Genomic DNA, 23,006 nt, shown 5'->3' with positions numbered 1-23,006 from the left:
TCTTCAAATATTGAGGGTTATATCCACTCTAGGATATTGCAGGATAAAGGTAAGGTCACTCCAGATCAATCATGCTTGTTGCAGAGGGAAAATTTAAATCAGTCAAAATCAAAATGGAAATCGCATTCAGTGGAGATGGCAAGGACTGAATCAACCTGGGATTGGAATAAATGCTCCGTGCAGACTACACCCAGGTTAAGTCAGAAATTGGATTTGTTTAGAAGTCCATGTATTGCCTTCTGAAACTCATCTTTCTGATAGAAATATCCCACTCATTATACAAATGAATAGCATTTCAGAAATTATCTTTAAAAATGAATTCTATATATTATAAGCACTATAGTAAAACCCATATTATCTCATTCTTCATTAAACACTGATCACCACTGATCTCTGGAGTGAATTATGTTTATTAAGATTTTATTCTACTCTACTGTCCATACAGATAGAGAATGCAATACAGGGTAAGTAAATATCTTACAGCTCCCCCCACCACACCCCCAATCCCTATAAAGGAACCGTAGAACTAAGAGGGGGAGAAAATACCCAGATATTTGCAAGTGGCATTTTCCCTTAGGAGACCATTCGATCAGCATGACATCATGCATGTAATCAAGACATGTGCTGCTGTAAACAAAGTCAAATGCAGTGACTCAACTTTAACAGATTTACAAAAAACTTCAATGAGCTATAGCAAAATACCATAGCTTTGCCAGCAGCAGGTACCAACCTGCACCGAGAAATGCTACCTTTGGTAAAGTCTGTTTTTGGTCACATAGTGGATATAATTTACTGACTCGAGCAATAGGTACCTATTTCCACGTGGGAACTCCATCTCTACATGACCTACAACAAGAGGTGTTCAGGTGCCTAGTTCCTGCTGCCTGTGTCATGATTGCCTACATAATGTCACCAGAACTGGCAAAGTTAGCAGGGTTTGCTGGCAGATCTCACTGACGGAAAAAGTCTGAAATAAATCTCCAGTTCTCCAACTGGATTCCCCAACACCTTGTAGCCTAAGAAGCTACTAAATATTCTGTGAATGAAAATAGGCCATGTGAGTTATGTTTCAGAAAACTTTTGCAAGTGGTTTTATTTACAATGCCAGAGGATTCTGGATTTCTGACATCCTACATATTTTAATGTTACAATGATACAATTAAGAGCATGGAAAGGCTAGCTTGCAGTGCTAATTGCCGTAAGAAGTCCACACTTAGTTCAGTTTTATTCAGAGTAGAGGAAAAGTAAGGACATCAGATTACACTGGTAAAAACTCAACCGTAGAATTTTAAATCTATATTCAAACATTACACATGCAGAGAACACCACTCTACTAGCATAACTTCATTTGCTGCTGCATTTGTCTAATATTAACAATTATAAACAGAGCAGTGCAACTTGGTATTTGGACCGATCCTTACAGTGTTAAGTATCAGGCACAAGACTTCACTTCTCTTCACACCACTGATTCTCTTTGCGTACCTAGAAATAAAAAAAAAATACATCTACAGAACTTGATGAGTCTGAAGCTTAAGAGTCACCCAAACTAAATGCCATTCCTATAACCTGAGGTCAGGATAACTGCATCTGACAGTCCAAATATGGAAATCATAAACATATTTGAGAGTCCTACTGCAGATCTCAAATTAGAGCAGCCTTTTTCAACCTTTGATCCTGAAGGAAGCCTGTTTTTCAGGCTTTAGGGAACCCTGGAAGTGGTGACATTTGGGGGAAGTATTTTCCCCACGGCCTTCCTTTCAAATTTTTCCAATGGAAAACCAGGAATTTTGAGATAATACTTTTAAAAAGTGTTATGCATTTTAAATAATCTATTATGCATTTTATTAAAGTAGTAAAATAGTTTAGGTTTGATTGGCATGTAAATATGTCAATCAAAAAAACAATTTTTCCCACAGAAAAAGGGAATTTTTTTTTCTTCCTGGTTTCAAAATTCCTAGAAATTTGACATTATGCCCAGTGATGGCTTCATTGGATGGGTCTGGGAAGTTCTTTCTCTCCTCCTCAATTCTCCATTAGGAGAACATGAAGTGATATTCTTCCTTGGTTGTAAACACAAGACAGAGATCAGTGCCTCTCAGTAAGCCCAAGGCATTGCAAGCATCCCTGCAAATGCACGATCTTGTTGGAGCTGGCTGAGACATCCAGAACTGCCAGTGTAACCAAGCAGGGGGCTGTGGTTGATATTCTAGCTGCCAACACATTGGCCTCCTTGTCCCTCAGAACAGCATGTTTCACTGCTCCTCAATATTGTGTGGGGGAAGCAAAGACAGAGGAGCTCTGCTGGTGGCAGCTGGGAAGATTCAGAGCTCACAGGAACTGCTGCTTGGAAATGGTTAAGATTCCCCCCATAATCCTTGTTGACTGTAGGTAATTATGGACTAGAGGGTGCAGCCAGTCACATGGTGCCCTCGCTGTGCTATCTGCAGCAGTTACAAGCTCAAGCTCCTGCACTGGTGAGTATACTTGCTACTCAGCAATGATGGAGGCAAGGTACTGGGTTTACACTCTGCTTTCTGAGTTAATCAAGATGTACTGCGTGGGAACAAGGCAGCATTGATCAAAACTGGATAACGAGTTAACAGAAGCTAAGTAAACATAAATTAGCTTACTTGAAGACCAGGCTGCCTAATTTCATTCCGGAACAGTTGCTCTAAATGCCATAGACAATGGAAAACTTGGGGGGGGGGTGTTGTGGGAACCATTACAATGGATTGGATCCAGCAAACGGCAGCTATAAGCATCTCTTCCCAGCAATTCCTTATGATCCAGAAAAGGTTTATTTCTCTATCTTATTGCTTTAAGGTCTCTGAAACATAGTTTGAGTCCATGTGAACCTGACCCTGAGCTGCTTTGATATTTATCCAAAGAAAAATGTTACTTAAGCCCAGCAAATGAGCAAAGCATTATGTCCTCTCACAGGCAGAGGTGAAACTACAGCATACCTGAGCTTCTTCCTCTTCAGTGAAGTCATTCTTGATATTGAAAGTCTTGCGGATTTCTTCTGGTGTTTTCCCCTTAATCATATTTGCAACAGTTTTGCATGTCACATCAAGCAAACCTTTGATGTCTAAGTAATTGGCAGCCTGTAAAGAAAAAGTGGGCAGATTTAAAGTCTTCATTTCTTTCCTACTCCTAAAAACAAATACTTAAAAGGATCACCATTTCTTTCATATACATGATCAGCATTATAGATCTTTAGATCTTTCTCTCTTTAGACCCAATCTGTGGGCTAAAGATGGGTGGAGACTAGCTCTATATATCTACCTATGCCGTTCATAGTTATAGGTGCCAGATAAAGGGCCAGCAAGAAATATCAAGTGTAAAAATTTTATATCATCTGGAATTACTGATGCTTTTATCTTTTAAACTTAGCTTGATTTTTAGGCTGCAGATTTTAATTGTGATTTTATGAGCTGCTTGATTAGTGACAGTTTGCATTACTGAAGTCGAGATTTTATAGGTTTTTATTCTGTTTCAATAATTGTATACCAAAAATTGCTTCAAGGGCTTTTTAGGCTTCGAGCTACACAACAGTGAGGGCTTTTTTATACTGCAATGTTACTTTATAACACCCTAGATGTCAGCAGAAAAAGTACTTCACTTAAAATTAATATTTGCCTAAATCTACATTTAAATCAAAAAGCTTTCTCATTCCATTTGGGTGTCTGTATGGATTAAGTACCTTTTTTAGAACAAGCAGGTATTATTAATTCTGAAATTCATGTTCTATAATATAACCAGCATGGTGGTTACCAAGTGGTTTTCTTGAAGGACCATTTTGAAAAGTACTGAGGAAGACAACCAGTATTGCCATCAAATCCCTATATTCGCTAAGCCATTCTCATTTCTCCTTCATCTTAGCTCCATGACTACTCATAGCTAGGTGCACTGCTTTATAGAGCTAAGCATGAGAACCAGGAGAATTGGTGCATGACAACATTAAACAACACATACGTCTTGGGCACTACTTTGCATTGCCTAATCAAGATCACCCCCAATACCTTTCTCCTTCCCTTCTAAAAAGTTTCCTTTCTATCCTTATTTGTTTTTTTTATATACAAGTTTTTTTTTATTTTCATAAAGATAGAAATATAAAATGCAATACGAGTTATTAATACAAAGAACTATAAAATATAAAATATATTCATCATTTGAAAATATACGACCCCACATTAACTACACAATGATATGAACTTTTGCCCAAAACTGAGTCTAAGAGCCATCCACATTTCCACTACATTTTTTTAAAAAGGCCTATTTAGATATACAAAAGAGAAGTTGTTAATAATCAACCTACTTGAGAGATCGTAGACCTCATGTTAACTGCTTGATACAATCTGAGAGCTATCCTGACAGATATTTCTAGGTTTAAGTTAGATGTTTAACATTGAACATTTCTTGTAGAACAGTATGAGTTTTGGCCCTGTATCAATACTCTAATGTAGGGAAAAGAAAGTAGGGTTTTGCCTTAAAGATGTACAAAAAAAAAAAAATTACAAGAGGATTTCATAGCTTCTCCTTATCCTTAGTACAGATACATCTACAAAACAATTTATACTTGACCCATTCTAAGAGCCATCCTGACAGGTATATTTTCAGATTTAAGTTGAGAGCTTAACATTAAACGTTTTCTACAGATCAGTGTGAGCTTTGGCCCTATAACAATACACTAATAAAGAAAAAATACAAAATCCTTTCTATCCTTATTTGGATAGGATCTCAAGACACAGACTCTTCTTTGACCACACCTCCCACCAATCAGGAAGTTCCCTCATAAGCCAAGAGTAAAACCTAAATTCCCTGTTACTTCAGAGAGGTGGCAGAAAGGTGGTGTCTTTCTTATAATTTGTCCCTTTGCACTAATCTGGTAGGTAGGTCTTGTTCAAATAGATATGTGTCTAGAGTATATGCATGTACAAAAGTCTGAGGATTAAACATGGAACCGACTGGGTAGGATTGATTTTTTACACTGCTCTCATGACCATCTGTTTTGGGCCCATTACTGGTCAGTAAGGGGGAGAAAAATTACTCCTAAGCCCCTTTCTAAGATAAAGAAGAGAAGTGCCACATTGTGTGAAGAATTGAAGCAGAGATTTGTTTTCCTCAGCTGTAAAACTCTTCACTGACATCATCAGAGACCACAACATACTTGTCACGTAAATATACAAAGGTCTATCACTGAAACATATAGCTGCCACACTAGCCACTCACTTCATGCTCTCTCATTTCATTTATAGATACAAAAGGCCACATTTAATCAAAGTCTACCAGTTACAAAAATCTAGGTTTTAGTCATTAATGTTGGCCTGGTTAAATAAGCTGCTTATACTATAAACATGTTTTTCTGTAGTAATGAAGCTAGTCCTTGGAGTACTAATATTATAGGCTTTTACTTAGTAGAACTAAGAAGCTAATGTTCCTGCAAATATTAAATAATATGAATTCCATAACATGCAATTCCCTTCAAATACCCTATTATTTTACTATATTTAGGGTTACATGCTGCCTGGGAAAAAATAAGTCCTGTCCCTTTAATAGAAGCTTAACAGGAAACTGCTGAGCAGGGGGCCTTATTTTCTTCCATGCCATGAAAGCTTAAGCTACCCATTAAAACTCTATTAAAGGGGCAAGTCTTTTTTCTCTAGCTCCTCAGGCAAATCTAACTATATTCAGTATCTGTAAAACCTGGCATCCAAATGGAATTCAAGAAGCCAACCCACCAGGATAAGTTCAAAGAGAGTTCCTTGATCTACTTTAAGAAATTCTTGGTCCCAAACAGGGATGTCATCTGTTCGTTTCTCTTTATTTTCATCATCCTCAGGAGGCGGTGGGTCATCTTTATGGTGGGTACACCACTGGATCACCTTAAATAGGAAAGAAGTAAACTTCTGAGCCTCAGAGTAAAATGTATCATCTTTACAACTAAGAAATTGTTTAGTTTTCACCAGCGCTCAAACTTCCGCATCCAAAGCCCTTTTTACCACAGAAGTGCACAATTGCTGATCATTTCTCAATCTTGCCATTAAACTGTTTAGAATTATAAGCTGCTGCCAGAATTAACTTACTAACATCTCAGGAGGAAAACGGCAGCAGCATAAACTCAAAGCCCACAGCCTGCAGATGCTGTGAACCATGTTTCATATATTTATTGTTCTTGCTTTCTGAATTCCAATTTTGCAATGTATGTAACCATGTATTACTTTTTAAGTGACAGACACTAATGTAAAGCAGTGGTTCTCAACCTTTTCTTCTCTGTGATCCCAATTTTGGTGCCAAAGCCCAGCGGGGACCCTGCTGGAGGACCTCCCAGCTAGTGCTGCGGAGGCGCATCCGCCAGCCTCCTCCAGCCGTGGCCATGGACAACCCTCCTACAGGAGGTGACTGGAGGGGGCTGCTGCTGCCACCGCCACTGCATCAACATTTCTCGTTGACCCATTCCAGGCCGGGCTTGGGCGTGCATCTTGCTACCTTGGCTTGCCACTTCTCTCCTTTCTCCCTTCTTTTAACCACGGGGGGATTCCGTGGCGGCCCTGCTGCAGAGCACGCGGGGCTTGCCGGACAGAGTTAGTCAAGACGGGCAACTTTGGACCTATGGGGGAGGGGGGTCCATTTCTTGCTAGTTTTGGCACATTCCTCGGCAGGTGCCGGCGTGACCATCCGGGCAGGCTGGACAACTGCAGAAGGAGCCAGTGGGGAGCTGGAAACACGTGTGCGCATGAATGCGCACAACAATCAAGGTGGCGTGGAGGCAGCCATTGCCATGACTCCGCCGCCGCCACCCACCTCCACACACTGCCGATGCCCGCTGGCCACCGCCACCACTACACGCTGCCACCTGCCACCATGGCAGCAGGCAACCTGGTGAACCCGGGGAAGGGGCCAGGCAACCCCAAATGGGGTCCCAACCCCAAGATTGAGAACCACTGATGTAAAGGATCACGCATGATTGGAAGTAAATGAGAATGGAATAATCAATGTGAATGCTACATTGCGCAAATTAAATTGTGCTGCTTTGATCTAAGTGACTAAAATACAGTATTTGCTGGCGTATAAGACTACTTTTCCCCCCTGAAAAACATGCCTCCAAGTGGGGGAGGGGGTCGTCCTATACGCTGGGTGCACTTCAGTTGGGATAGACATAGCTGCCCATAGTGGCCCATAGTACTGTAATGTAATGTAACAAACTCTATATTTTGAGTGGAAATGTTGGGGGGTAGTCTTATACGCCGGCAAATACGGTAAATATTAATTAATTCAAGTAACTGCATATGTCTATGCTGTCAAAGGAGGAAGACTGGAAATAAAGCAAACTGTGCATGGATTTAATCATTTTGATGAGACATGGATTAACCCTCATAACTTTGGCTTAATCTATAGCTAGTATCTGCATCTAAACAAGCAAGGAAATTTTCTGACCATCTGCTTTCACCAATTCTTTCTGCTGAAAGAGTCTTGCACTTGATACTGCTCCACTGCTAGGAATGCCTGTCCCACTTCTCTTTTAAAAGGTATCCCTCATCTTAATTTTACATTAGAACAATGCTAATTCTGCCATCATAACACAATATCTTATCCCTGCATAAAAACAGGCACATGTCATTTCTCATATCTTGTTTATAAAGAATTGGGTTTGTAATTAGAACAAGGATAGAAGTGGTATGCCGGCACAACAGAAAGAAAACAGATGGGCAGTTTCACAGCTTGGTGACAGACACTGGACTCCAGTACTAGGACTACACAAGGTGAGAAATTACAAAGAATCTGCAAACGCATCATGGCATAAGAATGGGAATAACAACTACTCCCCTCATTTCTAATAATGCCATACAATAAAGAGGCTTTTCAAAGATGGAGGTCCTGTGGCTAGATAGGAAAGGACCAAACGAGGAAACACACTCATCCTACCTGGACGGGATTCAATTGCCTAGTGCTTCTTCAGCCAGGGAGCTGGGTGTGATCTTTGATGCCTCCCTATCTATGGAGGTTTAGGTCTCAAAAGTAGCACAGCTGGCATTTTTCCATCTTTAACAAACCAAACCAAATTACTAGCACCCTACTTGACCCCAGAACACCCAGCCATAGTCATCCATGGGACAGTCAACTCTAGACTGGACTTCTGTAATTCGCTCTATGTAGGCCTACCCTTATCCTTGCACCGGAAAAGTGCAACTGATCCAGAACACAGCAGTCAAGGTTCTTACGAGAACATCCAAGAAGGCAAACATTCTACCAGTGCTCCAACAGCTGCACTAGCTCCCAGCTGAATTCTGGATCCAGCATAAGGTACCCATAAGGCTATCTGTGGTCCAGGTGCTGTGTATCTGAGAGACCGCCTTTCTATCTATACCCTCTGAAGGAGCATTATGGTCTGCCAACACCAACCAGATGGTGGTCCCTGGCACCAAGGAAATATGTCTAGCCTCAACCAAGACCAAACATTTCCCATCCTGGCATTTGCCTGGTAGAATGAACTCTGAGAACATATTTGAACACACTGCAAGACAGAGTTCCTCCACCAGGATTTTGGTTGGGGCCAATGATATGCTAGTATATAACTTCTATTGGGCCCCACCCACCCACTTGTTTACCATGTACCATTGATTGTGGGAGATCTAGATCAACATTTGACTTAAGTGAGACGGTAAGAGGTTCAAGAAATTGGGCTGCTAACTGTGTGGTGCCTGGCAGAATCATAAATTGTCTGTACGTAGCAACTGCATACATGAGATGTAAAGGAGAATGTAAACAGTATTTGCCCTTTAAGAGGGTTGAAGTTTGTATAACTTCCAGGTCATGTGTTTGTATTACCAGGGAACTTCTTTATACAGTTTTGTGAAGGCTTAAGCTTTGTTTACTTCTTGAAACGGATGGACTTGAATTCATTGTTTTTTCACAGAATGTCACAAACCTTTCAACAGCAGTCTATTTGGAATGTGCTCAACGAATATGTCACTCAGCTGGAATTCTGCTTAGGTGCAATGTTGATTTTAAACCAATAAAACTGTAGCGGAAGTTCCATGTGCCGTTCTTGTCGAACATATAGCTGGCAAAGATTCTTAGCCAGGAATAGACACATATTCTTAAACCAAAGGCCAATATTGGTTTAATTATTTTAATTCAATTTTAAAATATCAAATTTGGTTATTGTATATGCATATTTTTATTTTGTTACATTTCTATACCGCCCTTCCTTGCGGCTCAGAACAATTTACAATAAAGTTTGTAGCTCACAGTTTGTTGTGATGCTGGTAAATTACACAGAACACATTTTTAAATTTAACATATCAATACAGGGAATATTGGGGAAGGCGCTGGCAAACCACCCCATATTGAGTCTGCCATGAAAACGCTAGAGGGCGTCACCCCAAGGGTCAGACATGACTCGGTGCTTGCACAGGGGATACCTTTACCTTTACCTTTTTACAGGGAATATCAATAGTTTTGAACAAAATGTTAAACACAGTAACATTTTACAATTAACTAGCACTGTTTCAACCCCATGGTCAAGATGAAAGCCTGACTGGGCTGGGTCCAGAATCAAAGCTTCATTCAGGAATGCTGATAAGTCGCCTTTTCCACTACCTTTCCTAGAAACACGAGTTGCGAGACAGAGCAGTAGTTGGCAGGTTCCCGCAGGTCCAGAGATGTTTTTTTCAGTAATGGCTGTACCACTGCCTCCTTCAGCACCACCAGGAATTCTCCCATTGTGAGCCAGCAATTGACTGTCTCCCGGACGGGGCCCTTATACTCCTAGCTGTCCTTCTGATTAGCCAAGAGGGGCAGGGGTCCAGGGAGCATGTGGTCAGCCTCATTTGAGTTAGCATCCTGTCCACTTCAGTCAGCAAGAGCTATCTGAAGCCATCTAGTATTTCCTTTGAAGCCAGCCAAAGGGCCTCTAGTTCTCTTTCTGTGTCTAAGGTTGGGGGAAGGTCATGGATGAGTGTTGAGACTTTATGCATGAAATAGCTCAAAAATGCCTCACAGCTAATTTCCAAATCGTTATTGCTTTGGGTGCCCTTTTTTCTGGGTGGTGAGTGGCTGAACTACCCTACCCTGTGGTAGTAGAAACCCCACTTTACGGATTTCACTGCCATCTCGCAGTTTTTCATAAACAATCCATAGGATGCTCTCAATGCTTTATCGCAGTTCTTGTTTCATCTCACAGAGCTCATCTGTATAGCAGGGGGCCCACTCGGAACAAAAGCAGAGAGAATGTCAGGGGGTGATATCAACAGCAGTCAGCATCCAGTCCTGTCAGCCACTGACTAGCTCATTTAGGGAAGCGCCAGGAGGAATTAGGTCCCACAGAGCATTCAGAAATCCACTGGGATCCGTAAGTCTCCTTGGGCATGCCCAAACCTGTTCTGCACCCAACTGTGCCTATATACATTTGTGAAACGTCCCAGTGGGTGGAGTGTGTCCTGGCCACTGAGATGGTCTGAGCTCGAATCCGGCCCCTACATACACAGCCCTCCCTAGGTGGCTGCAGCCTGGCCACAGGCGACCTCTCCGCCCCTTGCCACCACTGCCTCCCCCCCACAAAAGAATTCCGTACCGCTAGCGCCCACTGCTTTTCTCCTTGGAGCAGGCTTTCTACTAGTTGAATAAATAATAAACACAAAAGTACATTTTATACAGCAATAGCAAAAACAGACACTATTTGGGAGATGTTTTGGGTTATTCTAGATCAAAACAAGATGTGCAACCGCATTTTCCCAGCACTAGTTGCCTTCCTTTACAATGTCATAATAGGCTGGACTTCATGCAACCAGGTAAAGTATTTAAAAGCATATTTGTTCATGTATTACAAAAACATAACGGTTTTCACTATCATACCTTTTTTAATATTGCTGCATTAACATTTGGAAGAGGAACAGGATCATCATCACCTTCATCATCCATTCCTAAATCTAAGAACAGAAGAGTCAAGCAATTAGATAGCAGAAATCTTTCACATCCAATATTTGTGGAAATTTATATTCATTTCAAAGAAAATTAGATGCTAGTTTACAACATTCATTCAGAAACTAGTATCAAAGCCCATTTTAAAAATGGGCTTTGAAAGGAGCGGCAGGGTGGCCGCGGCTCCCTGTGGCCCGCAAAGCAGGTTAAAGGGAGTGGGAAGCTTCTCTCCCTTTGGGCCGGCAAGCGCCATCACCGCGGCGAGAGCGCTTCCTGGGCTAAAGGGAGTGGGGACCCCTCCCCGCCGGCAGTGACGAGGTTTTGCAGCCCGCAGGGAGGCTGCAAACTCCCCCCTCCGCTCCCTCCCAGCAGGAGCGTACCTGCGGGCTGCAAAGCCCTGTTAACTGCCTCTCTCCTCATGGGCGACAATGGAGGCCGCAGTCACAAGGCTTCTAGCAGTCAAGGAGGGGTGGGAGCTGAAGGGGGAGGGCCAATCAGGGTGGACCTGGACAGTATCCTCCCAGGAGACTGTTTCCCAAATATATAAGGGAGCGAAATAGTGTTAAGGATGAACACTTGTTCAATCAACCCTATGTTTATAGCAAAAGTCCAGGGAAAAAGTTTACACTCATTAATTTACTCACAGTGAAACAACTAAGTATTACACATCTAAGGACATCTATCCATTCCCAACACAAAACAAGTGGACATTAAAGATTCACATTATTGATGTGGTAGCACATCTGCTGTTGCGGTCAGGGAAACAGAAGTAAATATGGACATGATGCCTGTCACTCACGCCCCCAACAGGAAGCAAGAAAGGGAACACCATGAAAGACAGGTGGTGGTGGCTGGCCAGGCCCGGTGCTGGGCCCTGCTGACTCCACTGCCCATCTTCCACATCTGGCTCCGAGTGAGATTGAGGACCTCCATCTCCTTCCCCTGGCTTCATGCCAGGATGGAGGCAGCCGTGAGGGTAGCTCCTAGTGTGGCAGCCACTAGCAAAGGCTGTCATCCAGAATCAGTTTGATGCTGATTAATTATAGGCAATCTGATTCCTGAAGATTTTATTAAATACTAAAGCACAATTTCCATTTATCTGTTAAAAACCAAATGAATTAAAAGAAATAGAAATCTACCCTAGCACCCATCCTAAGGTAAAATGCATTCACTAGCCAAATTTCTAGTCTGCCTAGCAATGTGAAGAAAAGCAAAACTGCTTGACTATTATTAGAGGTTTGCAGACATATGATTGCGCTGGTTAACTGCCCAACTTAACCTTGTTCATTTGCACATACACTCAAAACAACATTTTTCAGTTGGACATATTCTAAGCCATCTTCAACCTCCCAGAGCATAAGATGGGGGAGGGTGAAGGAAAAGCCACCACTGTACCTCCTTTGCAGCTATCTTAATAAACTGGTTGCTTCAAGAACTTCGGCCCACAGAACATGGCTTTTGCAGCTCCTTTCTCCTGCTGCAACTTGAAATGCCCCTTGAACTTCTCCTGTATGTACCATGGGTGGAAGACCTATTTCCTCACAGAAGCAGTGTACTGGATTCAGCCAAGTTTCGTGCTGTTTGCTATGGCAGTAGCCACCATGAGAGAAACTCTGACAGAGCAAGCTGTTTCTCTGTGAACATTCTAGTGCAGCGGTCCGCAAGCTTCTGATTGCCGCAGACCACTGCGGCGAAGTGGTGGGAGAGGGCGGCCCGGGGGCCCGCACAAGCGCGACAGCCCCAGCGCAAACGCGCCTGCACAGAATGCCGTGCAGGCGCGTTTGCGCCCCAGTCCGCGCAGGCACGTTTGCGCCGCCGCCATGCCGGCGGCCACGGCTTCCCCTCCCAGCCCCTCCGGGCCGCGAGCAAATCGGCCGCTAAAGCGGCCGATTAGCTTGCGGCTCGGCAAGCTTCTCTTCCCTCCCCTCCCGAAGCGAGAAGCTTGCCGGGCCGCGAGCTAATCGGCTGTTTTGGCGGCCAATTTGCTCGTGGCCTGACGATCTTCTCGCTTCGGGGGGGAGGGAAGAAGGAGCCGGCGCCCGGCGCCAAGGCCTTCGCGGCCCAGTGTTGGGGACCACTGTTCTAGTGTTCAGGACTGTCCAAGGGCCAGTGGAAGTTTCTATTCCTTTTTACATCCAATGTGTATATGAAACTGGTGGTCAAAGTTCTATGCACATTAATGTGGAAGAAAACCACTGGATTCAAGAAAGCACAAATACAATCAGACAGTAACAAAGCAGTTTCTCTACCATCCTTGGCTGACATGCGCTTTATGAGACAATGTTTCAGACCGGAAGGACGGAAGTCTTTTTGAACCTGCAAGTACAAATTCTGAATGGTAGGCACCGTAATAAAATGGCTGCCACAGGAGGTGGAGCCAGACACAGCATGATTGCTTAACAGCTTAACTTCAGTAAAGGTAAAGGTATCCCCTGTGCAAGCACCGGGTCATGTCTGACCCTTGGGGTGACGCCCTCTAGCGTTTTCATGGCAGACTCAGTACGGGGTGGTTTGCCAGTGCCTTCCCCAGTCATTACCGTTTACCCCCCAGCAAGCTGGGCACTCATTTTACCGACCTTGGAAGGATGGAAGGCTGAGTCAACCTTGAGCCGGCTGCTGGGATCAAACTCCCAACCTCATGGGCAGACAGCTTCAGACAGCATGTTGCTGCCTTACCACTCTGCACCACAAGAGGCTCTAACTTCAGTAGCACTGTATAAATCCTGTGATAGCAGCTGTTACCAAAGCAACATTTTAAAAAATCTGAATGCTGAATCAAATCTCCAATCATCATTCAGAAGCCTTGCTGGGCAAAAGTCCTAGTTAGGCCTCACCCGCTTCCTATAAAAATCGGGAGGGGGAGGGGGGGATTCAAAAGGTACCATGTTGGCCCTGTAACACAACATGGGTAGACACTTGGCTGCCCAAGACTCTAACTCAGGCTTTTGTGAATGGCTGGGAGTTAATTTTTATATATCTTTTAAATTTATCGGATGATAGGTCCACACTGACTTGTTCCCTCCCCCCAAATGGCCAATAATAGGAATGGAGGGAGTGGGGAGGTGCCCCAGATGGGTATGTACACAGCTATCCTACCCAACCATGTTCTACAGTCGCACAATTTCGGGGGGTTATCAAAGCCCAAAGAATGTTTCAGGGGTTTATGAACAGTAAACAAGATGAGAAAGGTTGCTCCAACAGGACCTCAGGAGACTACTATCTCACCCACAGCTTTCTCCCCTGCATGCCAGAAAGACAAGTACTAGAATGTCCTCCTGCAAACAGGCACAGAGGTTACTAAAACATTCTCTTATGTACATCAGTGAAAAACCAGGCAATGTTATAAAGGGACAAGTCTCTGCTGACGTTTACTTGGAATGGAAGGCACTGAAGAGCTTGTCTAGGCTTGTACAGGAATAAGACTGAGGGGATGGGCCAAAGCTACTTGGCCTTGACTCCTCTTAACTCAAACACTGGTCCTGTTAAAAACTGTCAAGTCTGGACCCCTTGATGGGGTCTTTTACTCAGTAATGCTCAAGAATTAGTGCGACACCAAACACATATTTATATAGGTCCAAATATCTTGACTAATTTTTAAACATTCTTTTAAGCATTTTGCAATGGTACCTCTGTTCAGGACTAGCATGACTGTTGTATTGGCATACAATTGCATAATGAGCTGAGCATGCCCCTCTAAAAAATTAGAGCTGCTGCTACCCTTCCCACCCCCTTCAGATCCATCTTTGACCGTTTCAGGGTTGACCATAAATAGGGTTGGGTGCTTCGGCATCTGAAGCAGCTACTCGCGCCCAAAGCAGCCAGCAATGCTTTTCGGGGGGGGGGGGGGGCATGGGCGTCGATGTGCCAGTCGGCACCTGCACCTCCCCTCTCCCTCCACAAGGCAGTGCTGGCTACTTTGGGTGCAAGCAGCTGCTTCAGACGCTGATGCACCCAACCCTATTTATGGTCATTGTTGTTGTTGTTGGGTGCAAAGTAGTGTCTGACCCATTACGACCCCATGGACAATGATCCTCCAGGCCTTCCTGTCCTCTACCATTCCCCGGAGTCCATTTAAGCTCACTCCAACTGCTTCAGTGACTCCATCCAGCCACCTCATTCTCTGTGGTCCCCTTCTTCTTTTGCCCTCAATCGCTCCCAGCATTAGGCTCTTCTCCAAGGAGTCCTTCCTTCTCATGAGGTGGCCAAAGTATTTGAGTTTCATCTTCAGGATCTGGCCTTCTAAGGAGCAGTCCGGGCTGATCTCCTCTAGGACTGACTGGTTTGTTTGCCTTGCAGTCCAAGGGACTCGCAAGAGTCTTCTCCAGCCCCAATTCTTTGATACTCTGCCTACCTTATGGTCCAACTTTCACAGCCATACATTGCAACTGGGAAGACGACAGGCTTGACTAGACACACTTTTGTTGGCAGGGTGACGGCTCTGCTTTTTAGGATGCTGTCTAGATTTTCCATAGCTTTCCTCCCCACCTGCAAGCGTCTTTTAATTTCTTTGCTGCAGTCCCCATTTGCAGTGGTCATATCACCCGATACATGTTTAACAGATTTTTAAAAATCATTAAAATTAATTTCCACCCATTTGGGAAAACCCTTCCACAGCACAACCCCAGGGGGGTTCCACGGCACAACCCCTTTAAGCCAATTATAGTTTTGGAACCACCTGGATCAGGCAATGATGAACCAATCAGAATACATCCTGGCAAGAACTCTCTGGAAAATTCCTAATTCTCCCCCTCCCCTCATATGGCTCATGAAGAGCCAATTAACCCGCTGAACTTGATAAGAGGTCAGCAGGCTGAGAGGCCCAATTAGTAACACCAACAAGATGGAGCATGTTAGTTAACACATTGAAGGCCAATTAATCAGACCCATTAAACCAGACTTAAGTTCAGCAATTTTTTTCTTCAGAAGTTTCAAAGTGTTCTTAATATAATCTCAATTCACATTGGCCTCGAAAATGTGAATGATCACTGAATAAAATCTATGTATTTACTGGATTAAGATTTTGAGGTAACAGATCTAGCTAAATTGCTACTTATTAAATGTCAGTAAGTTGCACCGTTATTGGATGGATTTATCTATATTTCAGCCAACTATCAGCTGCTCTAAAACAACAAAGGAGAAACAAAATGAGCTGCCTAGGGATAAATCTTGTGGGCATAGATAGAAGCATGACATCAGCAACAGAAAGTCCAAAGTACATTATTTCTGGAGAATCAAACAGCTAATTTCCCTTTAATGCTAATAAAAACCCACTAAATGTGTCACAAATCTCTTAAAACTCGTGCAGAAATTGAATAATACCCATAAGTTCTTACCAGCAGCTTGAAATCGCCACCCACTTTATTTATAGTCTAACGCAGAAGTCCCCAACCTTTTTGAGCCTGTGGGCACATTTGAAATTCTGACATGGCTTGGTAGACTTAGGAATAACATGGCTGGCACAAAATTACTGCTGCAGGAGGTGGAGACAGACAAAATTATTGCCATTGCTTTGGTAAAAATGTAGATTCTTGTGTTGTGGTGACTACTGTGGTCAAAGCAACGTTTTTCAAAATCTGCACAATTAAGCAAATATCCAAAAGTCAGCCAGAAGCCTTGCCGGGCAAAAGTCCTACCTGGCCCCACTCATTTCCTAAAAATACTTAGCGATAACCAGAAAAGGTGTCTGCATGTGCCACGGCGCTCCTGGACATAACGTTGGGGGCCATCATAATTTTGGACATAACGTTGGAGAGCCAGTTTGGTGTAGTGGTTAGGAGTGCGGACTTCTAATCTGGCATGCCAGGTTCGATTCTGCGCTCCCCCACATGCAACCAGCTGGGTGACCTTGGGCTCGCCACGGCACTGATAAAACTTTTCTGACTGAGCAGTGATATCAGGGCTCTCTCAGCCTCACCCACCTCACAGGGTGTCTGTTGTGGGGAGAGGAAAGCGGCATATAAGAACCAACTCTTCTTCTTCTTAATTACTGTACCAGCTTAAGGGCCCAGAAAAAGACTATGCCACAGTACATTACATTTCACAGCCAACCAATTAAAAGGGAGTCACAAAATCATTGTAATAATAGGATTACCTATCAACCCAAGCTTTCTATATTCCTGTACTATGGTATTATCTCAGAAATAAACATATTCCATATGATGCACACCTTCTCTAGCTGGCTGGCTGCAAGTTATCAACTACATGCTACTCTTACCTTCCAACATAGTCTTGATTGTTACAGACTGCTTTGCAATTTCAACATCAACTTCAAATATCTCCCCATCAGAACTCTGCAGTTTAATTGAAGGCATCTGAGAACAGAAAAAAAGTTTATTTCCTTAGGTACTTTTGATGACAGAATGTGATAATTGATCACAGGTCCATTTTTATGTGCTGCAGGTGAGGATGGGGGCAACTCTTAAAAGGTAACTGCTTACTTAAATTCACCTAATAAACTTATGTCTTTGAATACTGGACCTCACAGATTACAAATGTATCTTCCCTAGCTTTACATGAGTAACACTACTTATCACCAGTTGCCAGCTGTGTGCAAGCTCAAACTAGACAAGGTTTTTCAAGTATCACAAATAGCTTATTTCAGAATCTCATTTAGATGCTGCTTTGCAAAATAAACTGTATATGCAATTGCTTTACCTGAACAAACTGATTTCAGTACCAGTCTGAATAACCCATTGCTTACCTGCAGTATTACCTTCCTTCAAATGAAGACATACTCATTACAGAATTAGAAAGCCAGTGCTTGAGACTCAGCAAAGCCAATGCTCTGACTCCAGACATCTAGGCTAGGCAGCAGGCAAGCTTCCACCCTATGATATTGCAATTTCAAGTGTACTCAAGGACAGGGGATTTTTTTAGCACCAGAAGGACTACTAGCCTTTATAACTGATGCATTACAAAAGCAAATTGTTAAGTTGAAAGAAAGATGACAAACCAATAGTATTAAAGTTCAAAGTGAGCTAATCTTATGGCCATTCAAAGCAGCTTTATGAAATAAGAAGATGCAAGAGGCCCAAGTCATTATTCTTAATACACAAGCTCAATGATATTGCAGCTTCAACTGAATTTTGCAAACAATTAACTCAGCCTTTCTCAATTTTTTTTACCACTGAGAAAACCCTGAAATATTCTTCAGTCTTCAAGAAACCCCAGAAATTGTACAATCGTGCAGAATATTGCTGTGAAGCATAACTCTGTATATGCTCACCAGGGGTCCCTCCCCTTCAACGGTCCATCTTTGGCCATTGGGGTGGTGTGAGTTGACATGACCATATATAGTGATATCACCCGATAAATTTTCAACAAATTTTAAAATACATATTCCCATTTGGGAAACCATCTGGAAGCAAGATCAATTCTCAAAACATATGGTGATCTTAGCTAAAATATAGCAAGACTCTGTACCTGCTTACTATTAAAATGATTTAATTTTTTCCTAGGAAATCTTATGTACAACCATTTTCCCCTTTTAAGAAGCATTACAGATTGCTGCAAAAGCTAAGTGATACATATTATTGATGTAGTTACCATTTAATTTTGGTACTGGAAAGGTAAAAATGAGTCACAACTGCTACTAATTGTACACTTAAACCAGTCTGCTTACAGAGATGTAGAAGAAATTTCTGTGTGCTTTCTGTTCCCATGGGAAATTCTTAATTTCTGAAGATCTATTGTTTCATACAAGTATGAACAAATAAATGCTGTTATCAATACCATACCAATGTCACCATTGTAATTAATGTTTATCACATGTTTATCCCAAGGAATTGACTGAGAATTGATTTGTAACATAAAAGTGGAGAAGGGGGAGAAAGATTAAACAAATACATATCTGATCTGGATTGTTTTCCTTGGGACATAAAGATTGAGATACTTCAACTCATTTACAAAACAAAGGTAAAAAGTAAATATATTGGATCACACTCTATTTAGGGAAACAGAAAATTTGCCAGTTCTAATTATTTCACCATGTACTAGTTGGGCTTAGTTCAGGTACAATGTTAAGTCAAGTGTTAAGACTACAAGAGATAATCTTGGGCTCACTAAGGCAATGCCCCTCATACAGTCTGATGACATTACTTACTTTCTTATTTCCAGTAAGTCATTACCATCAAACTTGAATCAGCAGAGTATAGCTCATATTGGCCCTAAAGATCAAGAATGCAAATCATGCTTTGTTCTCAGATCACAATCCTGATCTGAAGGCCAAACATAAGTACCAGCTTGCCACACCAGTTCAGCAATGGCAAGCTATGAATGACCAATAACCAAGAACTGGCTAGCATTCAATGCCTGGAGGAAAGGGGATTTATTCTTCAGTGTCAAAACAGTTTGGCATTCCATCTGAATCAAGCTGAAACGTCTTTTGAGGGTGGTTACCACACCACAGATGCAATCCACTCCCTCCACCTCTCAGTTTACCAATGCTCTTATTGCACCTTGCCAGTTTTGCTCAACTCAAAAATAACAAATCTGGTCAGTGTAACAGGTTCAAGCTAAGGGCAATATAAACATAGTTTAAAAAGAAGCACAACCTTTACAATCTGCAACTTCCTCCACGACCATATTAACATTTTCAGTAGAAGTACATTAGTACAACTCCCAGTATCATAGTGAACACCATAGTAACATGCTTTTAAAAAGTTATAGTACACAAAAAAACAGCATGACACTTTATTATACTGAAATACATGACTCACAGAACTGAATGATCTTTAGAAATAAGCAAAAGAAATTCCAAAAGGTAAATCATAAGCATACTGTCCAAGGTGATACCAAGAAAGTTCATTTCAGGATCTAGTATCTCCTATTATATAATTACATCTGTCAAATCATGTCAGAGAACCAAAGCCCCCATGTAATGCCTCCCTTCCTAGCTGCTTTCATAAGGTTTATTTTATTATATATATTCTGGGATTTATAGTCTGTCCTATTTTCCGGAACTCACACTAAATTCACATCTAACAGCACACCCAATCCCTGTATAAATTTACATTAATTCAGATTAAGTACAAAAAAACATTTACATTAAAATCCTGTACATTACCATAATAAATTAGCAATAAATGTTAACTATTGAAATCAGCTGTGGCGTTTCGACTCTGCATCCTTTTGTGCAAGCTGGCCGTGCCCTCCCAGGAACTCGTCCTATAGTGCAAATATTGTTCCACAGGGGCCCGTCCTCTTTTTAGCCATTTAATTCCCAACTCTCTCGCCAGGGGGAGGGGGGGCTGTTTTCGTGGCTCAGCGGCTCAGGAAGCCGCAGCTGCTGGACAGAGAAAGCGCATCAACAAGCCCAGCCGTTCCCGAGACCTTCTCCCTCCCCACCCCCACCAGCCGAGGAAGAGAAGAGGCCGCTCCCTTCGCAGCCACCTGCAAGGGCCTCCCCGCCCTCGACCCTTCCTCCCCCGTCCAACGCCGAGCAGGCCCCGAGCAGGCCCCGAGCAGGCCCCGGCCGCCCTCACCGTGAGGCAGCAACGCGCTGGCGGCTCTTAGCCCCTCCTTCTCCGACGCCGACTGACTACGCCGCGGCGCAAAACCTCAGGCCCAGCCACGGCCGCCGCCTCTTATAGAATTGGGGGGCGGAGCCAAAGCGGCGCGAAGGCCCCGAAATGCCCTCCGTCTGGCTCTTCTCGCAGGCACCCTGTGACCGCGCCGCGCCCGAACGAAAACTGGGCGGGAGGGGACAGGGGGAGCAAAGGAAGGCAGACACGCACCCCCCTCTACGGCCCGCTCGACCAGAGAGAGAAAAGGGGCTTGGTATTCTGGGAAATGGAGGTACTGGGCCTGGGCTGCCACCGAGCTCGCAGGTCCTTGAGGCAGGCACTTAGACGCCCTGAGTAGGAACGGTCTCATGGCAACGGCGGCGACCGCGATGTACGTAATAAGCGTCGCGAGGCGTTGCGGTTGATGCTTCGACCCCCCCCCCCGGTAGTTTCCCGCGTGCTGGACCTTAACGATGCATCTGCAGCCCCCTCCCCGGGTGGCATTTCCAGCTTGTCACCCCCCCCCCTATCCCATTGCATTCAGTACGTTGCCGGGAAACCATAAAAGCTTGCTTGAGCATCTTTGGAGCGGCAGTCACTCACATGCAGCTGCACCTACTAGGGATGCCAAACAGGTTTTATGTGGGCCATTCCCACACTGGCTACTGCAATCATGATAAATTTTCATGCCCTCTTGTGGATGTAGCCTAGGAATAGTTATAAGGCTTTACTGTTTTTCCTATATTAAACTTCATTAGCAGGCAGTGGCAAGCCATGTTTGCTTACTTGTTTTGAAAGCCCTTTGCTGAGATCACCAGAAGTCAGCTATGACTTGACCTTGCTTTATACACACACATACTTCATTAGCACTGGCAGTTGCAAGTATTATTCCCAATTCCATATGGGTAAATTTCAGCAGGTTTGAGGATGGGTAGTACCTCAGTGAGGCATAATAGTATGGAGTCCACTCTCCAAAGCAGTTTTTTCCCCCACAGGATCTCTGTCACTGGAGATCAGTTATTGTTACAGATCTCCAGGCCTCACCTAGAGGTTGGCAGCCCTATGACTGCAAATACACAACAGAATGTTTTTTTGGGGGAGAAATATAACATGGAAAGAACATCCCATCCAGCTGTAATGTTATCCACCAAGTATATCCTTTTCTGTTTCAGCTACTATAAGTGTGGCTGTAGGATCTTGGCTCATTGGAAAGGTCTTGGATGATCCAGCTACTGAACCTGGGCCAAAACAAGACATAGAATTTGGTCTGTTTACACTGTATTTTTTCTTTGTGCTGTTGTGAGTTGCTTTGAGTCCCCTCAAGGAGAAAAGTAGGTTACAAAAATTAAAATATTTTTAAAATGCTATGAAATAATGGAATGATTCCTTATATTCTCAAATCCTACAGATCACCTTATGCAAAATTATTAACTGTGTGTTGTGTAGCCAGCAGTGAGATGGAGACAAACTCTAGTGATCCAAAGGTTCTAGGAGGTCTGCTTTAATAATGAAGGGGGGAAAGGTGAGATGTGAATGAGCCATAATGTAGCCATACCAGTGAAGTCATTGGATTTAATGGCTGGTAGCTAGCTAGATATGGTTGGCCCCCTTCAGATCTTCTTAGTCCTGATCCTAAATGTATAATGAGTTCTTGTTAAGGTATCCTATTAAGCATATTTTTATATGAGTGTGTGTGTTTATAAATCCCATATATATTCTATTATCACAAGCCTCTATAAAGCATTTATAATTACAGTTATTGTACACAATAACATTTAATAAGCGGCAACTGTAATAAAATTGTCACAATGGAATCATTTTTGCATACAAAGCCAAAAATATAAATAAATTATATTAATTATATTAAAATATAAATAAATAAAATAAATAAATAAAATGTGAGGAAAAACTCAGATTTAAGTAGATCAAGTCAAAAATAATTGATTGAAATGCAAAGGGTTGCATGAAATTCCTCTGCTTAAGTTCTGAAAATGAAATTTGAAACAAAACTTTTTCCAGGTGGCTTCACACATCACTACTTATGGATCTCACCAAAGTTCACAGATGTATTCTTGCACACTCTGGACAAGATGAAGTCATATTCCTGTGACCAGTCATCTGGATAATGTTTTCTACCTGGTCCAGGACTGATAAAGGACTAGGCTAGATTGCACAATAACGCATTTCTCCTCATAGGGATAACCCATTAAATCATTTCCCACCAAAATTATTGCAATTAGACTTGTGCATGAGAACCTGTGGTTTCGAATGTTCGTTGAGTGTGGGAGAAGACTGACCTTTGGGAATTGTGGCATAGTGGTTTCCAGAGCTATGTCTTCAGATACGTGAAGGAAAAATCAGACAGGAGACTCTTCTTAGTGAGAGATTACATGGCAACCAATTCCTTCCAGTTCTGTTTTCAATGTCATTTCCCTTCTTTTGTGAATTAGGCCACAGACACCGAAATGTCCCCCTGCCCTAATCCCCATAGGGTACAGTACACAGGTGGCCTCCCTGCTCCTTCTGTCTCTTTTTTTACTGTTTATAAAATGTTATGTGCCCACATGTTTCTTTCATGGT

The 23,006-nt window shown here is 42.9% G+C and overlaps 1 protein-coding gene across 3 annotated transcripts; it reads right to left on the bottom strand.

The window, feature by feature from the left end:
• Nucleotides 1-1,062: 1,062 nt before the first annotated feature.
• SKP1 (S-phase kinase associated protein 1) lies at nt 1,063-20,623 on the bottom strand. Of its 3 annotated transcripts, none has more exons than XM_077326835.1 (6): nt 20,406-20,623; nt 17,138-17,234; nt 10,858-10,931; nt 5,742-5,885; nt 2,964-3,104; nt 1,063-1,482 (listed from the first exon to the last, which is right to left on the bottom strand). In XM_077326835.1, the coding sequence occupies exons 2-6, from the start codon at nt 17,232-17,234 to the stop codon at nt 1,447-1,449; spliced, it is 492 nt and encodes a 163-aa protein (XP_077182950.1). In that variant the 5' UTR covers nt 20,406-20,623; the 3' UTR covers nt 1,063-1,446. The 3 variants fall into 3 exon arrangements, with proteins under 3 accessions (XP_077182950.1, XP_077182952.1, XP_077182949.1); XM_077326837.1 differs by lacking the exon at nt 20,406-20,623 and adding an exon at nt 19,988-20,255 and having other exon boundaries at nt 5,775-5,885; XM_077326834.1 differs by lacking the exon at nt 20,406-20,623 and adding an exon at nt 19,988-20,232.
• Nucleotides 20,624-23,006: the final 2,383 nt, after the last annotated feature.

Source organism: Paroedura picta, chromosome 3, assembly GCF_049243985.1.
Source record: "Paroedura picta isolate Pp20150507F chromosome 3, Ppicta_v3.0, whole genome shotgun sequence".
Classification (NCBI taxonomy): Eukaryota; Metazoa; Chordata; class Lepidosauria; order Squamata; family Gekkonidae; genus Paroedura; species Paroedura picta.
This window is presented reverse-complemented; position numbering and strand designations above follow the sequence as displayed.